This window comes from Myotis myotis, unplaced genomic scaffold (assembly GCF_014108235.1).
Source record: "Myotis myotis isolate mMyoMyo1 unplaced genomic scaffold, mMyoMyo1.p scaffold_m19_p_3, whole genome shotgun sequence".
In the NCBI taxonomy this organism is placed as follows: Eukaryota; Metazoa; Chordata; class Mammalia; order Chiroptera; family Vespertilionidae; genus Myotis; species Myotis myotis.
In genome coordinates, this window is record NW_023416335.1 from 80,302,568 (window position 1) to 80,319,850 (window position 17,283).

The 17,283-nt window shown below is 46.9% G+C and overlaps 1 protein-coding gene across 4 annotated transcripts; it reads left to right on the plus strand.

Moving 5' to 3' along the window:
• Positions 1-2,829: 2,829 nt before the first annotated feature.
• RGCC (regulator of cell cycle) lies at positions 2,830-15,555 on the plus strand. 4 transcript variants are annotated; one of them, XM_036298778.1, is made up of 7 exons: positions 2,830-2,890; positions 3,026-3,225; positions 3,762-3,947; positions 11,990-12,097; positions 13,868-13,930; positions 14,954-15,065; positions 15,157-15,555. In XM_036298778.1, exons 2-6 carry the CDS (start codon positions 3,177-3,179, stop codon positions 14,965-14,967), a joined length of 420 nt encoding a protein of 139 aa, XP_036154671.1. In that variant the 5' UTR covers positions 2,830-2,890; positions 3,026-3,176; the 3' UTR covers positions 14,968-15,065; positions 15,157-15,555. The 4 variants fall into 4 exon arrangements, with proteins under 4 accessions (XP_036154671.1, XP_036154672.1, XP_036154669.1 ...); XM_036298779.1 differs by having other exon boundaries at positions 2,843-2,891; positions 3,016-3,225; XM_036298776.1 differs by lacking the exon at positions 2,830-2,890 and having other exon boundaries at positions 2,965-3,225.
• The last annotated feature ends 1,728 nt before the right edge of the window (positions 15,556-17,283 follow it).

A 17,283-nucleotide genomic window follows, 5' to 3' on the forward strand; every position in this document is an offset into this window, starting at 1 on the left:
TCATTCAACACTCTGGAAAATAGTATCTTTGAAAGGTAAGCACATGTCTCTCCTGTGATTCTGAAATTTCCCCCCTAGGTATAAACCCAAGGGAAGTGAGTATTGATGTGCACCAAAAGAAATGTACAAGGATGTTCACAGCAGCTTTCTATTAGTCAATGACTAGAGATAACTAAGACAATTTGGTTATTCCACTTCTAGATGTATATCCTAGAGGCTCTTAATCATGTACACAAGGAGACAGGAGCAAGAATACTCACTGCAGCACTATTCAAGTAAGACCAGCCCAGCAGCAGCAGCAGCAGCAGCAGCAGCAAAACAACTTAAATGTCCACCAGCAGGAGGATGGATTAATACTGCAACAACACCCATGCATGGACATTACGTTAAGCAAAAGAAGCCAGATATAAAAAAAAAAAAATGAATACATTATGATGTTGTTTAAGGAGTTTTAGAATTGCCAAACTAATAATCCTTGGGTTAACTATCATAGGGGTTACTTATGGGGGCCTACTGACTGGAAAATGGCATCCAGACTCTTTTAGGGTGAGAATAAAATACTATATCTTCATCTGGATAGTAATTACACAGGTAAACATTTACTGAACTTACACTCAAATTTTGCATACTTTGTTGTATGTAAATTATACCTTAAAAATATCTGAAGCAAAAATAAAATGTTAACATGTGTTCATTCTCAGTGGTGGCTACACAGAGCACTATGACCTAATTCTCTATGTTTTTCTATATATTAAAATTATAATTAAGAAAGAGAAGAGAGCAGTAGTCTTCCATAGCCAGAGTAACACCCATGCTAGAGGTGACACTTTGAGTTGGGGCCCCTCAATGCTTGGGTGGGTTCCCTTACAATGGGGTGCAGACGACAACAGCCAGCCAACCTGAGAAGAGGTTACCTTCATTGTCACTGTCTCGGTAAACTGAATGGCTGCTGTAAACTGGAGCTGTTTTGTAGACTGTTCTGAAGATCAGCTTGGCTGATTCTTCAGCTGACAGGGACGTAAGAGCTGGGCTGGGTTGTCCACCACCCTGTACCCTGCCCCCGCCCAGGAGGGAGAGCTGCATTTGGAAAGCAGTTCCTTGGTCTCAGCTGCCCAATTGGTTGCTGCTCTGCTAGCCCAGGGCATCACCAGTGGGAAAGAGAAAAAAAAAATTAAAAAGGGAGGTGGGAAAAAGGAAAAAATAGAAGAGGTGAAATGAAAGATGCATATGCCTTGCCTTGTTGCTTTAAGGACCTGGATTATCTACTTCAGTATTTGGAGCTTTGTCCTCCGGTCTGCTCAGTTCTCCACCTTACCCTGTGGAGGAAGTGTGGGTGTGGTGAAGCCCAAAGCAGCTCTGAAACCAGATAGGGCTGCCCTGCCATCAGGACCTGACTAGCTGGCTACTTAACCTCTCTGCGCCTCACCTGTGAAACAGAAGCAGTAATTCCGCCTCGCAGGGTTGCTCTGGGGCTGAAATGGTGCATGCCAGACCTGACCTTGGGGGCCCTTGATAACCAGGATAAGACCCCTTGTTTCTCCCTGAAGCCAGCTTTGTGAGTCCGAAACCCTGGCAAGGTCTCCCAGTAGAAATTTTAGCAATGATGACGGTTGAGCACTTGACATGTGACTGACTCAATTTTTTCATTTTATTCTATTTTAATTGCTTTACATTTAAATAGCCAGCTGTGGTCAGTGGCTACTCATTGGGCAGCACAAGAAGAGTCATTCACAGTCACAACTGGTGCCCTGCCAGGCGGCTGGGCAGGGTGGCCCTTTAGTGTGGACTCAGAGGGGGCCAGGCACTCCCTGCACCTAAGAAGCCATTTCTTCCGCCTAACAAGCTCCTCCAGAATGAAGTCAGGGACTGTAGTCAGGCTCCGGCTCAGCTGGGAGCAGTCAAGGTTGGTAAACCGTGGACTCCACTGACTTCTGTTTCTCTTTCCTCCCACACTTTCCACCCACAACTCTTTTAAAATTTTAAATGTTTCTATTGAATTCAGAGAGTAAGGGAGAGGGAGAGATAGAAACATCAATGATGAGAGAGAATCATTGATTGGCTGCCTCTCGCAAGCCCCAGTAATCAAGCCCGAAACCGGACATGTGTCCCCACCAGGAATCTAACCGCAACCTCGTGGTTCATAGGTCCTGGCTCAACCACTGAGCTACACCGGCTGGGCCCACAACTCTTTTTTTATTTTTATCTATTGGTTTGGGAGAAGAGAGAAAAACATCGATCTGTTGTTCCCTCTATTCATGCATTCATTGGTTGCCTCTTGTATGTGCCCTACGGGGATGGAACTGCGGCAACCTTGGCACATTGGGACCCCGCTTGAACTAACTGAGCTACCCGCCAGGGCTCCACCCACAACTCTTAAGTCCCTCGGAGAAGTTGGGTGGGGACGCGTGGGAGACACCCCCTGGGTCTCTCCTCTCAGCCGTTCAGCTACTTGACTCTTCACAGCAAACCCTGGAGGCTCAGCGTTTTCATTTCACAGATGAGGGAACTGGTGCTCCAGTAGGTTCAGGGCACAGGGCGGGAAGCAGCGGAGCTCCAGCCAAAAGTAGAACTTTTTGGGGTTCTGGTGACGTCAAAGGCATCTTCGTGGGTCGGGTTGTCAGGGTGCACGGGGAAAACGGCGGGTAAATATTTGGCGCTGTAACCTGGGCTCCAGCCAGTCCTAGTCACTGCGGTTCCCGGGCGGCGCGTGGCGAGGGCGGTGTCTGGGGACAAGGGCATCTTGGCGGGCGGCGGAGCCCACTCGCTGGCCCCGCCCCGCTCCGCCTCCGCCTCCGCCGGCGGCTATAAGTCACCCGGGCGGCGGTGGCGGCGCAGTTGAAAGAGCGCGTGCGGACCGGACCGTACCGTACTGGGAGCGACAAGGAGCGACAAGCAGAGCGGGAACAGAGCGAGAGCAGAGCGACGAGCAGAGCGGGAGCAGAGCGGGAACAGAGCGAGAGCAGAGCGACAAGCAGAGCGGGAGCAGAGCGGGAACAGAGCGAGAGCAGAGCGACGAGCAGAGCGGGAGCAGAGCGGGAACAGAGCGAGAGCAGAGCGACGAGCAGAGCGGGAGCAGAGCGGGAGCGCGCGCCGAGCCCCCGGCTGCAGTGCGAGCATCCCGGGTCCCGGGCAGCGCCTCGCAGGACCCTCCGGCCCGCGCCGGGCAGAGCCCGCCCATGAAGCCGCCCGCATCGCAGGGCAGCCCCGCGGCCGCCGCAGCCGCAGGTGAGCGGGGGTCCCCTTAGAGCCCTGGGCCTACAGGTGAGGGGGTGGGGTGGGAGCGGGAAAGAAGAGTGATGCCGTGTCCTCCCTTACACTTTACCTCCCGCCATACTCACCAGCGGGAGCCTGCCCGTGGCGGGTCAGCTCCCCCCCCGCCCCACGCCCCCACGCAGGGCTGAGGACCCGAGTTCGACCCCGCGGGCGCAGCCTGACTCAGTTTTCCCTCCGCCAGCGGGTTCGCACGCGCCCCCGGGGGAGCGAGCGTGGGGGCACGGAGCCGGCGCGCGTGGGAAAGAGTTCCGCTGTGTCACCAGCGGGGGCCCTTGGCCGGCAGTTTCACCCGCCGCAGGCTGTTTCCTTCTCTCTAAGGTGGCGGGATAGCAGGCCGGGCTTCCAGGGGGGTGCAGAATAATAGGAAACAGCAGCGGCGCGCCCGCGGGCGGCCACCGGGCGAGCGCAGGGATGGTCGTTATCCCCGGGAGCGGGCGGGACGGGGTGCCCGCGGGGCCCGGCGTCTGAGCCCGCGTCCCCGCCCCCAGCGCCGGCCCTGGACTCCGCGGCCGCCGGCGACCTGACGGACGCGCTGTGCGAGTTCGACGCGGTGCTGGCTGACTTTGCGTCGCCCTTCCACGAGCGCCACTTCCACTACGAGGAGCACCTGGAGCACATGAAGCGGCGGAGCAGCGCCAGCGTCAGCGACAGCAGCGGCTTCAGCGACTCCGAGAGTAAGTGCGCCCCACAAGAAAGGTGCCCCGCGCCCCGAGGCTCCCGCCCCGTCCGTGCAGGAGCGCTGGGCGCGGTCTCAGTTTGCCTATCTGTAGTCGGAGGGGTGGGGCCCGGCGAGGTGACCCTACCGCTCAGGGCAGTCCCCAGGGCACCGGGAGAGTGGAGTCGCGGGGCGGTCGCCCAGCGGGGGCAAGAGCCCGGGGGAGGCTCTGGAGGGCCAGTGGGTCTCCCTGCGGCCGGCAGGTGCCACGGGCTGGAGGGTTTCCTGAAGCAGCTGGTCCGGCCTCAGCCAGACGGGACTCCTGGGACCCGAGCCTTTCCACAGTTCCCTCGCCTCCTCTCCTTCCCCCTCCTCCCCTCTCAGCAATAACTTTTCAGAGGATGTGGAGCAAGTGGCACAGGAATGGGGGTGGGAGGGCATAATGCTGAAACATTTGTGAAACCAGAAAAGTTTCATAAACGGCTGCTCTTGGGAATTTCTGAAATAACTTCTTGCACTTTCTTTTGGCCCCGCGCTCCCCGACTGGCTGCTCCGTTACAGACAGTTTTGAAAGAATCCCTGGCACTGCTGGGTTCAAGTGTTTTAGGAAGTGACCCCTCCTTCAGGCAGGCCGCTGGGGGAGTGTCGGCTTTGACTCCCCACTTAGATTGGACAGGGAGATGCTTCCTGGGGACTCCCAGGGTCTCTGTCCTAAACAGCCACAAGAGACACAGCTTTCTTCAGGAACCCAGATGTCCTCTAAGGATTATGGATGTCTGCTTAGGTGTCAAACAGCACATTGGGTGACTTTTCAGTATTACATGCTTGCCGGTTTCGAATTACTTATTTTTCAAAGTGAATTTGAAGCAATTCTGGGTTATTCTTGAGACTTCACTCCCTAGATGGCTACAGGCATGAATGGCACCCTCTTTGCTGCCCTGGACTCTGGAAGTGCAAGCAATGACCTTTCCTTGTAATTCTCTTCTTTTGAAATCCAAAGTTCTTCCTTGTCAGAGGGCAAAGGTTCAGTCCTAGACTTAAACATGAGCTGTCTCCTGAGAAGGGATAAAGGGCACGCACCACCCTTCAGAGTTTGAGTCAGAAACCCAAGTTCCAGTTGACTTTCTTTTGGCTGCCTTGCCCAAGGGTTAGATCTAATTGCAGCTTTGAGGTGAAAGGGAATGGAATAGTGTGCTGTTAATTTTCCGTTTTGTATTTTTGGACTTTGTGGCTAATGACCAGACCGCTTATATTTAATTTCAAAGGGAAGCCTAAAAACTTTTGAAATGTGTCTCACTATCTGTGGCCAAACTGAAATACATTTCCTTCTACTGGGGCATGGAGCAAGTTATTCATTGAGAACAAATTCTCTCCCCCACAGGAAAGAAAGCTGGGGCAGCCTGTCCAGTGCTGGTCTATTGCAAAGAACAGCTCCTTTCTAAACCACAGCCGCACTTGGCTGGAGTATGGTCTGAGCTCGCCCATTCATGGGTGACTGCAGTTCCCTCTGGGTAGGGTTTCAGAGCTGGGATCTGCTTTCAGGGGCCTCAAAGAGAAGGTACTTGAAACACATTCTGAACGGTTCTGGGGGGATGTGTGAAATAATCTGTATTGCTCTTAGGGTATGTGTGTCTATTTCGTTTTCTGCTTTTGTTGTTAACTGTTGAACTAAACCATAGTTTGGTGTTTAGAGAAGTAACGGGGAGGGTATAAAGAAGGCTCTGGTGACATCAGTCTTTTCAACAGATGTGTAGTTTGTCCCCCATATGACTGCTTAGAACTAGTCTTGACAGAAGCGGTGTGTATCTAAATAGTAATTTCTTAAGGAAGCATAATATGTATATCTTAATTGCCACCAAGAATTGGGTACAGGCATTTGTTTTAATCATTTGTCTGTTTAATGCTTTCCTGTGGAAGAGAATGTTTGAGAGAGGTAGACCTGCTGAATTCAGTCCACCAAAAGGGAGACACACCAAGATAAGATAATAAGAGAGGGTCACTTTTGCAACACCCTGACTATGATTACTATTAGTACTTATTACCTCTTACTATTAGTGGTCTCTTTGCTATGCTTTAAATGTGTTAGCTTGCCAAAACCGGTTTGGCTCAGTGGATAGAGCGTTGGCCTGCGGACTGAAGGGTCCCAGGTTCGATTCCGGTCAAGGGCATGTACCTGGGTTGCAGGCATATCCCCAGTGGGAGATGTGCAGGAGGCAGCTGATCGATGTTTCTCTCTCATCGATGTTTCTAACTCTCTGTCTCTCTCCCTTCCTCTCTGTAAAAAATCAATAAAATATATTAAAAAAAAAAAGTAAATAGATTCTAAAAAAATAAATAAATAAATAAAATAATTGTGTTAGCTCATATGATCGTTACCACAGTTCTATAAGGTAGACACTGTTGTTTGTATTTTTCTGATAAAACATCAAAACCACATGGGCTCTCTCTCTCTCTAAGGCCTTGCTCTTCAGGGTGGATTGTTGGCTGGAATGGGAGCCAAGTCCTCAGGAATAGATATGAAGTCCCATTGGACCCAGATCACGTGCCTGTTTAGCAGTGGTGGTTGTGTGTGAAGGTGTATCTTTCAAGTGCTCGTCTGCTGGGGCCGTGGAGCCCAGGCTGAGCACCGTCAGCCCTGGGCAATGAGTGGGCTTCAGTTTCTCTGGCTGTAAGGTTGAACTGATGCTGTTTAATTAGTTCAATTAGAAATATCCATAAGCCCATAATTAGGAAGAAATACTTGCTCTTTTTAAAAAATGTATATTTTTATTGATTTCAGAGAGGAAGAGAGGGAGAGAGAGATGGAAACATCAATGATGAGAGAGAATCATTGATCAGCTGCCTCCTGCACCCCCCACTGGGAACAGAACCCATAGTGTGGGCATGTGCCCTGACCAGGAATTGAATCGTGACCTCCTGGTTCATAGGTTGATGCTCAACCACTGAACCACACCGGCCAGGTGCATTTCTGGGTTTTTTTTCCAAGAACCCTTCCTTTTCTCACTAGGTTACTTGCATCCAAAAGAGAAAGATATATATTTCTTCTTCCATCCAAAGAAGCAAGTTACTTAGATGGGAAAGAATAACGGATATTTAATAAGGAAATACTCCTTCATGTTCCCACTTAGGGAGTCCTAAGACATGAAGAGGACCAAAATAACAATTGCAAGATAACTTCACCTTAGGGGTGGCATTCAAATGGGGGTGATCAAAATAGTCTTGTTCCTTTCTCCTACTTGGGTTCTGACAGGTAATCTCAGGCACCTTTGTGGGAATCGTTTAACTTCAGCAGTAAACGGGCAGTGTAGTTAGGAGCTAGGGCAGTGTGGTTCAAACTTGATCATCAGACGTGCTGCAGGAGTTGTAAACATCTTTGGTTTAAACTTATTCTTCAAACTATATTGTTTTCTCAATATTTCTAAAACTATTTCCAAAAATAGTGAGAAAACAACGTAGTTTGAAAAATAACTTTAAGCCAAATGTGTTTAAGGTCTGAAGTTTACTGTGTATGCTAGGGCTATTATGATATTGTAGGGCCATTTTCGGGGAAAAGCAACTGGCTTTCTTAGCATGTGTAAGACCTAGAATGTTTGAATGTCTTTTGCCTAGACCAGTGGTCGGCAAACTGCAGCCCCTTGAGTGTGGCTCTTCCACAAAATACCATGTGCGGGCGTGCACGGTACAGTGCGATTGAAACTTCGTGGCCACACTCAAGGGGCCAAAGAGCCGCATGTGGCTTGTGAGCCGCAGTTTGCTGACCACTGGCCTAGACTATTCCAGCTTGGCCCTGGGAGAGGGGACCTGATGGACCCTGGGTGCCAGCATGACGGGAAGCATATTGGCTGATCAGACATAGGAGCCACTGAGACTAGAACCTGAACTTGTTCAAACCGTGGGAAAACGGGGAGTTAGGAGCCCTCTGGTTGCCCTAGTGCTGCGTTAGGAATTCTGGGTGGGTCACAGGTCTCACTCTGAAGGCCACCGGGAGAGGTGTCTAGAGGCACGAGCAGTCCCAGAAGGAAAGCTGAGACGACAGCGGTGAAACTGAGGAAGGGGCTCTTTCTTCTTCTATCCCACTTTCAGGGAGGCTGTCAGAACTTAGATTTTTGAGGGGAGATTCGCCCCCCCGCCCCATTCCCTGTGGCAAAAGGGAAACAGGTCCAAGGCTTTCTTTTTCTCAGTTGATTACTATAGTTTGCTTGCCTTAAACGTGTGGGATTGTTCTATATTTACAGGAGCTCTGGACAAGGTTCACTGTCTGTGGTTTTACTTCCCGCTGGACTAGCGCATGTTGGTGCTAACCCTAAATTACCTTTCTCCCCACCCCTAAACTAAAAAAGCACATATACCTTTTACAAGCCTCTGTTTTTGCAGCCGAGTTTCCCAAGCTCTGTTAGTGTTTCTAAAGTTAGATGTTTGTATATTTAATATGCTTACATTTCTTCTAACGGTGTCTTAACAAAACTTGGTCCCTGAATTTGAGGTTCCTGGCTTTAGCACATGAAGTTGACTTGACAAGGATGTTTTATGGGGCTTTGGGTTGCTTGTGAGATGGGCTTTAGAGCTGATTGAAGTAGATGTAAGTCTTTAAAATATCTATTCTTGACACCTGCCAAGGTTCCTCAAATCATCACTGTTACATGTCCCTCAAGACCCTATTAATAGCAGCTGATACCCGGGTGGGGCAATAATACATTAATTATGTATATTAATAATACACATTGCTGTCATTTCATTAGACTAACTGGCCATTATTTTGCAAGGAGTAGAGTTCCAGGGGAATGACAAGAACAGGAAGCCAGGCTTTGCTTACCTTTTAATTTACCACAACGCTTAGCATGAGATGTTGTTCATTGCAGGTGCTTAATAAAAGTCTATAATATGAAATTTTATTGGACAAAGGGTACAGAGAGATCAAGAGTTTGAGGTACTTTTGTGTTGGTGGTTTGTTCTTGGGAGGTTTATTCTAGGGCACCTCTAAAGAGAAACTTCTCCTAAGGACTTTGCTACTGTCTGAAGAAGAGGAGGAAGCCTGGGCCCCAAATCTTGATTCTTACTATTCTCTGTGGTGACCTTTCCTGTCCTGGGTGTTCCATCCTCCAATTTGCCAGGAACTTGAGAATAAATCATGAAAACCATGGGTATCATACATGGAGCACCTCAGTTATTCCCCTTTTGCAAAAGAAACTAAAACGCAGAGGTGAAGTGACCTGCACAGGCCACACAGCCTTCACGGCCTCTCTCCCACACATCTCCATGGCGGCAGCTTCTGTCAGGCCCACCATATCTTTGGGGCTCTTGAGGTTGTCCTTTGCATCTTTTTCATGAATAACATTTGTAGAATAATCCCACCGGGTGGGACTAAACTGTGGGAAGTTTTGGCTAAAGGATGCTGGGTTTCATTTCCTTTTGATAGGTGAACATTTTGGAGTCTGGAGTCAAGTTTGGCGCAGATTGTGCATAGGACTTATAGAAAGAGAGAAGGCATCAAGGTGTACCAGTGAGCCAGAATATGAGCTAATGTGTGTGTGTGTGTGTGTGTGTGTGTGTGTGTGTGTGTGTGTTTTCCTCCCAAAGGATGGGTATATGGTGATGTAAAATAGCTGGAGAATTGGAGCAGAATAGAGATGAAGTCTGAAGTCCTGGCAAGGGCCTGTGGTTCAGGGTGGGGTGGAGTAAGGTGTGGTGGAGAAACTGGCTCTCCGCGGCCAACTGTCTGTGGGAGATAGAGAACAGAGGTGTGGCCACTGAGATCCGGGCCAGCAAGTCTCTAAGCTTGGCACTCTGGACCAGGGATGGGGGTAAGATAATGCGCCAAAGGCCTAGCGTTCCTTCTGGCTCAGGAGTCTGGGCACGAGGCCTGCCTCCCCAGGGCCCTGTGTGGTTTTCCTGCCTCTATGACTTGCCTCATCTTTCTCCCACAACTTTGTGGGCTTCTCCTGACTATTGCCTGGTGACAAATAGTAACACTCTGCTGTAGGTCTGCAGTGGACACAACCACTTCGCTGTATGCTGGGAAAAGGCTTTCCCTTGAGGAAACCCAGACTGCTCTAGAGGTGGGCTTAGCTGACAAGGCAAACAGAAGGCACTTGCCAAGTTGAGTCCTACTGAGTACAAGGGTCCTAAGAAATGTTAACAGGGGTGCCCCAGAAAAGTGTCCCGTGATCAAGCGAACTTGGGAAACAGGGCTTTCTTTATCACAAGACTTCTCAGGGATGTTCAAGTGGAAATGCACAATGGGAATCTCCAAGGATGCTCAGTGCGCCCCAAACTTAGTTGATTACACAGTTCTCTCTCTCTTTTTTAAAGGACCAGTATTCTGAGGAATATGTTTTTGGGGAAATGTGAGAGGTTCACCATTTGGATCTCAGTAGGTGTTCATCATCAAAACCCTGAAAAATGATGTGGTCCTTTCAGGTGATGTGAGCTAGACCTTTGAAGGTCGAAAACTTTGAGGGTTGGGCATGTTTGAAAAAGTGGACAAGATGGGTGTGTGGGCCAGGAAGACAAGATGGTGCCCCCCCCCCCCCGCCCCCACAACCCCCTGCAGAATAGCAGGGGAGGCAAGTGAGCCAGGTGAGATGCCTGAGAGCTTGTAGCAGCCTTTAGGAGTGAAGATAAATTCTCTTGGGACCAGAAACCTCTACTTCTGAAAACCCTTTTTATTCTGGGCACATCTTTTGTAACTTAGTCATGTTCATTCTGTGTTAAGGGGACCAAAGAAGGATGTGTTTGCCTCCTCCTGACCTGGAGGTAATTGGAGAATTCTTATGGAGGAGTGGGGCCTGGCCAGGACCTCATGATTCGGCTTCCCTCTCTCACCTGAAGAGTATTTCCAGATCATCTCCACTACAGCCGTGGCTGGCTTTGTGTTTTGTTTTAACCCGGAAGACTGTTCCTTTGTGACCTCATTGGCCACATCCTGCTTCCGCTGTCTGCTCTGCCTTTGAGCCCTTTGAGTTGGTGCAGCTCAGCCAGCAGCTCCTCTCTGTCACGGCCGCATGGCTGGGCTGGCTGTGAGTTGGTTTCCTCTCCCTTGGCAGGATTTAGAGAAACAGAATCTCAGAACTTGAGAGCGGGAAAGGACTTTAAGGATTATTTAGTCCATTTTCCCATTTTATTGATGGGTGTAAGCTGAGGCCCAGAGATACTGTCTTGCTCAAGGGCACCCAAGTAGCTGAACAATTTCCTTGACTCCCAGTGCAGCCCTGCTTCTGTGACTTTGCCTTGCTGTCGGTCTGGTCTTTGGGGGTATGACAATAGAGGGAACCATAAAAATCACTCAAAGTGTCTGTAACAGACAAGCTCCCGGAGGAGAAATCTTTATCGTTGACCCTCTAGCTCAGTGATGGCGAACCTATGACACGCGAACTCATTTTTTTGGTTGATTTTTCTTTGTTAAATGGCATTTAAATATATAAAATAAATATCAAAAATATAAATCTTTGTTTTACTATGGTTGCAAATATCAAAAAATTTCTATATGTGACACGGCACCAGAGTTAAGTTAGGGTTTTTCAAAATGCTGACACGCCAATCTCAAAAGGTTCACCATCACTGCTCTAGCTTAACTCCAGAGTGTAAGCTCTCAGGAAAATCATGACAAAGATTCTCTCTTGAACAGGCAGGGAAAATTATTAAGTCATGGGATCCAACCTTGTGTTTATATTTTAGGGGGTTCAGAGGGCAGAAAATAAATTTTTTAGAAAAGATGATTCCTTATGTCTAAGATCCCAAATCAACCTGGTGTTGGTCAGGCACCTGGGCAGTGGGCTCCTCTGTGTTGTAAGGAGGTCAGTGTGGTTGTGGTGACTCCATCACACCTGCCCTTTTTCAGGGCAGCAAGGGCCTTTGGTGCATGTGATTACACACACACACAGGCACACACACACACAGAGGCACACTCTCCTGTTTCAAATCATTTTGGGGGCATACATATAAAATTTGGAAATCAACCCATTTTGTTTACTAGAAATTTGTATCTTTTGCTCCTTTTGGTGATAAGCAGTTGATTATAGACTGAAGACCATTCCTAATGAGTTATGTTTTCTTTCCTGAAAGGTGCAGATTCATTTTACAGAAACAGCTTCAGCTTCAGTGATGAAAAACTGAATTCTCCAACAGACTCCACCCCGGCTCTGCTCTCTCCCGCCGTCACTCCTCGGAAAGGTGAGTTCATTAGTTGGAGCTCATTTTTTTTTTTGCTTCCTTATTCCCTTCCTCTTCCCAGTCTCTTCTCTCTTCCCCCTGATCCTTAACCAATCTTTCCCAAAGGCAAAACAAACAGATGACTAATCTCTTAGGATAGTATAGTGTAAAGTGGAATTTATTATTTTTCAGGCTTTTGATCAGTGTGGAAGTGAAACCAGATAACACAATGGGGGTGGCATGGGGTCACCAAAAAAAAACAACACCCCAAATTCACAGGGAGAAAGAAAGCTAGTAGATGGAACACAGTGCTCTGCTCTCTCTCAGGTGGTGTCCTTGAGACCGTGCGAGGACAGCGCTCTCCCTGACTGGTGGCTTCCAGAGTTTAAAACTCAGCAGTTAGACTTTGCAGGAAGTAGCAGTCTTTTTATTGCATTAACTATTTAACCAATGATTTCAGATGACCAATTTAGCAATTAAACGGGTTCATCATTATGAGACAAGAGATGATTGGACACGATTCTAAGTAGCAGCTCCAGCCCGTCTCTGCTGTGGCATGAGTAGCCCTGGAAGCTTTAAAGGTGCACGAGCGGCTTCTTATTTTTTGGAGCTAGTAAGTGTCTCCAGCCAGAGAGCCAAATGTCCTGTTACAGTGAACAAGGGCCCTTTTGAAAACAAAAGGAGTTTTTTTCTCCCTTAAGAAACATTATACTTGCTGAAAATAGTTGCAGAATGCAATAAAAATAGAATGTGGCTGAAGAGAAATATGAAGATCCCATCACTTTTCTCACTCTGGCATTAAGGCAAAATTCTCTCTTTCAAAGGAGCCGTTTTAAAACTCTCTCAGGATAGCAATATTAGCAGCCTCCAGGGACTCCGCCATTGTCCTGCCCTCCGTCTGTAACAGGTCTGTTGAATTCAGACAGACAGAGCAGTCTAGCAAGTGGCTTAAAACATGTCCAGATCTGCTACCTGATCCTCAAGAGGTAGGAATTAAAGAGGGGAACAGAGCCCTCCTGGCAAACTGACTATATAAACTAAAAACAAAGAGCCATTTGTAGCCAGCAGGGGTTAATTAATACATATATCCAGTAATGCATTTCAGAGAAGGCATGAATGATGAATTCTACACAAAAAAGTAAGATATACAGAAAAAAGTATGTATCAGGATACAGAGGAAACAAGATCAAGAGAAGGACTCGTTACCTCTTCCTGGCACCTGGATGGAATAAGAGAAGCCTCATGTCCCCTACCCTGTACCACTTCGACAAGGACCAGTGGCTCCTCATTCATTTCATACTGGAGGGACTCTAAGGGCCTAAGGTGACAGTACAAGCAAGAAAGTGTCAGAGAGAGAAGTGCAGCAGGAATTAGGGCATCTGGGCTTCCATTCTGCACAGGGCCATGCTTACTGAATATTTTTGACTGATAACTCAAATCCTACACAATCAAAAAAAGGAAAACCTTTTATCTTTCTTCCTTGCTCCTTACACCCCCCTTCCTTATTACCACCCAAGCTTTTAAGGCCTCGAAGGGAGGTGGTTCTTCCAGGTTGTTGGGGGGCGGGTAGGGGAGGGGGATGGAAGAAACATTTAGGCTACTCTTCAGAATGTGGGTCTGAGTTGACTGTAAGTAAACTCTGGAGCAGATACTGGGGTTGGTACAGGACACTCTTCACTAACATCTCTGAAGATAGAGAGATGCAAAACAGGGTCAAATAATAGTAGAAAAGGTGGGAGTCATCATCTGTCTCTGATATGGGGAAACTGAACTCCAACTATTGTTTTTCAGCCAAACTAGGAGACACGAAAGAGCTAGAAGACTTTATTGCTGATCTTGACAGAACATTAGCAAGTGAGTACATGCCTGGTATTAAAAAATCAAACGGAAAACTAACCGACACCTCTGATAAAGTGCTGTAATGTTTACCAACTTGCCTGGGGCAGGAAGTTATACCATAAGGCTTCTTTAGGTTCCAATACAGGACCCTAGTGGCTCAGAAAGAAATTGGGAGGATCAGCTTGCCTTAAAGTAGACCGAGCAACTTTTCAAACGGTGAGACTAGGCCACCAGCAAACAATGGCATTTTGTTTGAGAAATGGAGAGTAAAAGTAGTATAGTCATTAGAGCAAGATTGGAGCTTTACCATCATGATGGTCTGCCTGGCTTTTCAGAGAAGAAATGAGCTGATTGGCTATGCAGGCATTATGCTGACAAGCCAGAGGGTTCCATCCCATAGCCAGGGAAATTCCCAGGTTTGATCCAGGGGCTTGGTGAGGTCTGACTTCCAAAGGGTTGGGTCCTGAGAGAGAATTAGCTGGGGAGACCCTGTAACCAAAGATCCACGCTAGTTACAAAAAAACCTACATTAAGTATGCAATACCTTATTTCCCATTTGGCCATTACACAATGATACCCCATTTAGTGTAACCAAAAATGTTGAAAAATGGAGATATCTGATCATAACTGCACACTCTGTTTCAAAAGGACAGGATTTCAGAAGCCAGAGGGACAGCTAGAGCTTCTGAGATTAATGTTTCAGCAGCTCTGTTCTTTGGGGGCCTTGTTCAGTCACAGAACAAGCGTGGAGAATTGTGTCCTAGCCCCTTACTTTTTCAATGAAAGAGTTGGTTTTCCATAAAAAAATATTTATGCTGTGCTCTGCTAAATAGCTGGGCAAAATCTGAAAAATCGGATTCAAAGCTGGTTATTTAAAAATAACTCTGTTCTTTACACTATTTCAGACAGGCTTAAATATTAGGTGGAGGGTCCTGTGTGTTCTCTACCTGCAGAGTTATTGCCCATTTTCTTACACACTGTACCATCCTACATCCGAAGACCAAAGCCTGTTTTGACAGGGATTTTTTGTAATTACAGCTCAGTTGCATTAGACCCATGTAACAAGCCTGTCTACTTCATGGAAATTGCAGCGGGCTGACCAGTCATACCAGTTAATCAGACATACATTATGTGGGAAGTCTGCCATTAGGTTTGTTGCTTTGATGCATGTCCGAGATGGTGGTTAAGCATAGGAGCTGTACACTTTTGTGAATGGGTAACCTCATCTATCCTATTTACAGGTATGTGAGAAAAGGAGAAGTTCTGGGTCCTTTCATCATAAGGGAAAAGCTTCAGAAAGCTCCAAGGACCTGGTAAAATCAGCTACAGAATTTGCTGCCAGAAGGAATAGAGATGAGCACATGCCTACCACCAGGCCATTCCCAGCTGGTCCTAAAACTAGCCTTTGGGCTCATCCTTGAGCAATTTCGACAGTGAAACTGACTTTGTTTACCTGCTTGCAGCATATTAGAGCAGACCACTCATGCTAATATTATATTTCTCTTAAAAGATGGCTTTCATGTAATTTAAAGTGCTTTTATGAAAATATTTGTAATTAATTATATATAGTTGGAAACAGTGATATGCTTTCCTCAGTATAATATATTTTTGTATGCAAATAAAATTTGAACTGGAATCTGTATTTTGCAAGCTTTTTCTCCCCCTCCCCCCTTATTTCTTTCAATATATTACCATTCAAATAAAGTGGGAATGACATGCCTCTTGACTTCAAACAAGGATCTTGGATGCTGCCAATTGTACTAGACCAGTGGTCGGCAAACCGCGGCTTGCGAGACATATGCGGCTTTTTGGCCCCTTGAGTGTGGCTCTTCCACAAAATACCAGGTGCGGGAGCACACATACAGTGTGATTGAAATTTCATGGCCCATGCGCAGAAGTTGGTTTTTGGCCTGGGCGAGTCTATTTTGAAGAAATGGCGTTAGAAGAAGTGGGGGTATGTTCGCTGAGGTCGACCCCTCAGATTGAGGACGTGTTTAGCAAAGGCCAGCTTAGGAGTACCCTAATTAAGTTAATAACAATATACCTACCTATGTAGTTTAAGTTTAAAAAATTTGGCTCTCAAAAGAAATTTCAATCGTTGTACTGTTGATATTTGGCTCTGTTGACTAATGAGTTTGCTGACCACTGTACTAGACAATAGGATGGTAAAACTTAAAATGTTACTTTGTTTTTTAATCCTCACCTGAGGATATTTTTTCCATTGATTTTTAGAGAGAGTGGAAGAGAGAGGGAAAGACAGAAATATTGATGTGAGAGCAACACATCGATCGGTTGCCTCCTGCTGGGCCAGGGAGGAGCCTGCAGCTGAGGTACATACCCTTGACTGGAATCAAACCCAGGACCCTTCAGTCTGCAGTCCCAACACTCTATCCACTGAGCCAAACCAGCTATGGCTTAAAATGTTACTTTGAAACTCATTTCTGAATTCTAGAGGAAAATGTATGATTAATGGGAAATTTTAATTTGAGAATTGTGGCTTTGATGGAAGTTGAGTTTCTCTTCTATCTCTGTTAGCCTATCTTCATATCTTAGCATCTTTTTTTTAGGTATCATGGGCTCTCTCCTTTGGTTTAAGGGAAATATCAGTTTCACTCACAATCCAGGACTTAAATCTGAGGGAAAGTTGGGGCAGCCAGAAGAGTTGGTGGTGCTCTTACAAATCTCTGTGCTAAGGAAGATTTCATGTACTGATCTCGATGCCCATGTTCAGCTGGCTTTGGTGGAGCCAGGGGGTCCAGATGCAAGGTCTTCCATCAGGTGGGCTTTGCATGTAGAAGCCAATGCTCACCTCTCCTCCCCCCTGCCTTTTTTGGAGGCTGGAAGAGGTGTAAAAACAGGAAAGTTCATAATTTTCTTATTTATGATTTTCTATTTACAAACCTCTAAAATGGCCCTAGCTGGTTTGGTTCAGTGGATAGAGCATTGGTCTGTGGACTGAAGGGTTTGATTCTGGTCAAGGGCATATGCCCGGGTGTTAGGCTCGATCCCTGGTGAGGGGCATGCAGGAGGCAGCTGATCAATGATTCTCTCTCATCATTGATATCTCTCTCTCTCCCCCCCTCTCTCTCTCTCTTGTCCTCTCTGAAATCAATAATCAAAATCTCTGAAATCAACCCTGGTATACTTGTTTTTAGTTCTATTAGTTATTTTATGGGTTTACATAAAAATATCATTTACAAATAGAAATAGTTTTACTTCTTACTTTCCAATCTGAATGCCTTTTTAATTCTTTCTGTTGCCTCATTGCCCTAGTTAGAACATCCAGTACAATGTTGAAAACAAGTGGTGAGAGGGCATACCCTCATCTTGTTCCTGATCTTAGAGGGAAGCTTTTATCTTTTATCTTT

Bases quoted from the DNA above. Each gene is read 5' to 3' on its own strand.
- RGCC (XM_036298778.1), top strand. From the start codon at position 3,177: ATGAAGCCGCCCGCATCGCAGGGCAGCCCCGCGGCCGCCGCAGCCGCA. The intron at 3,226-3,761 runs GTGAGCGGGGGT...CCCCGCCCCCAG, and splicing joins CGCGGCCGCCGCAGCCGCAG to CGCCGGCCCTGGACTCCGCG. The intron at 12,098-13,867 runs GTGAGTTCATTA...ATTGTTTTTCAG, and splicing joins CGCCGTCACTCCTCGGAAAG to CCAAACTAGGAGACACGAAA.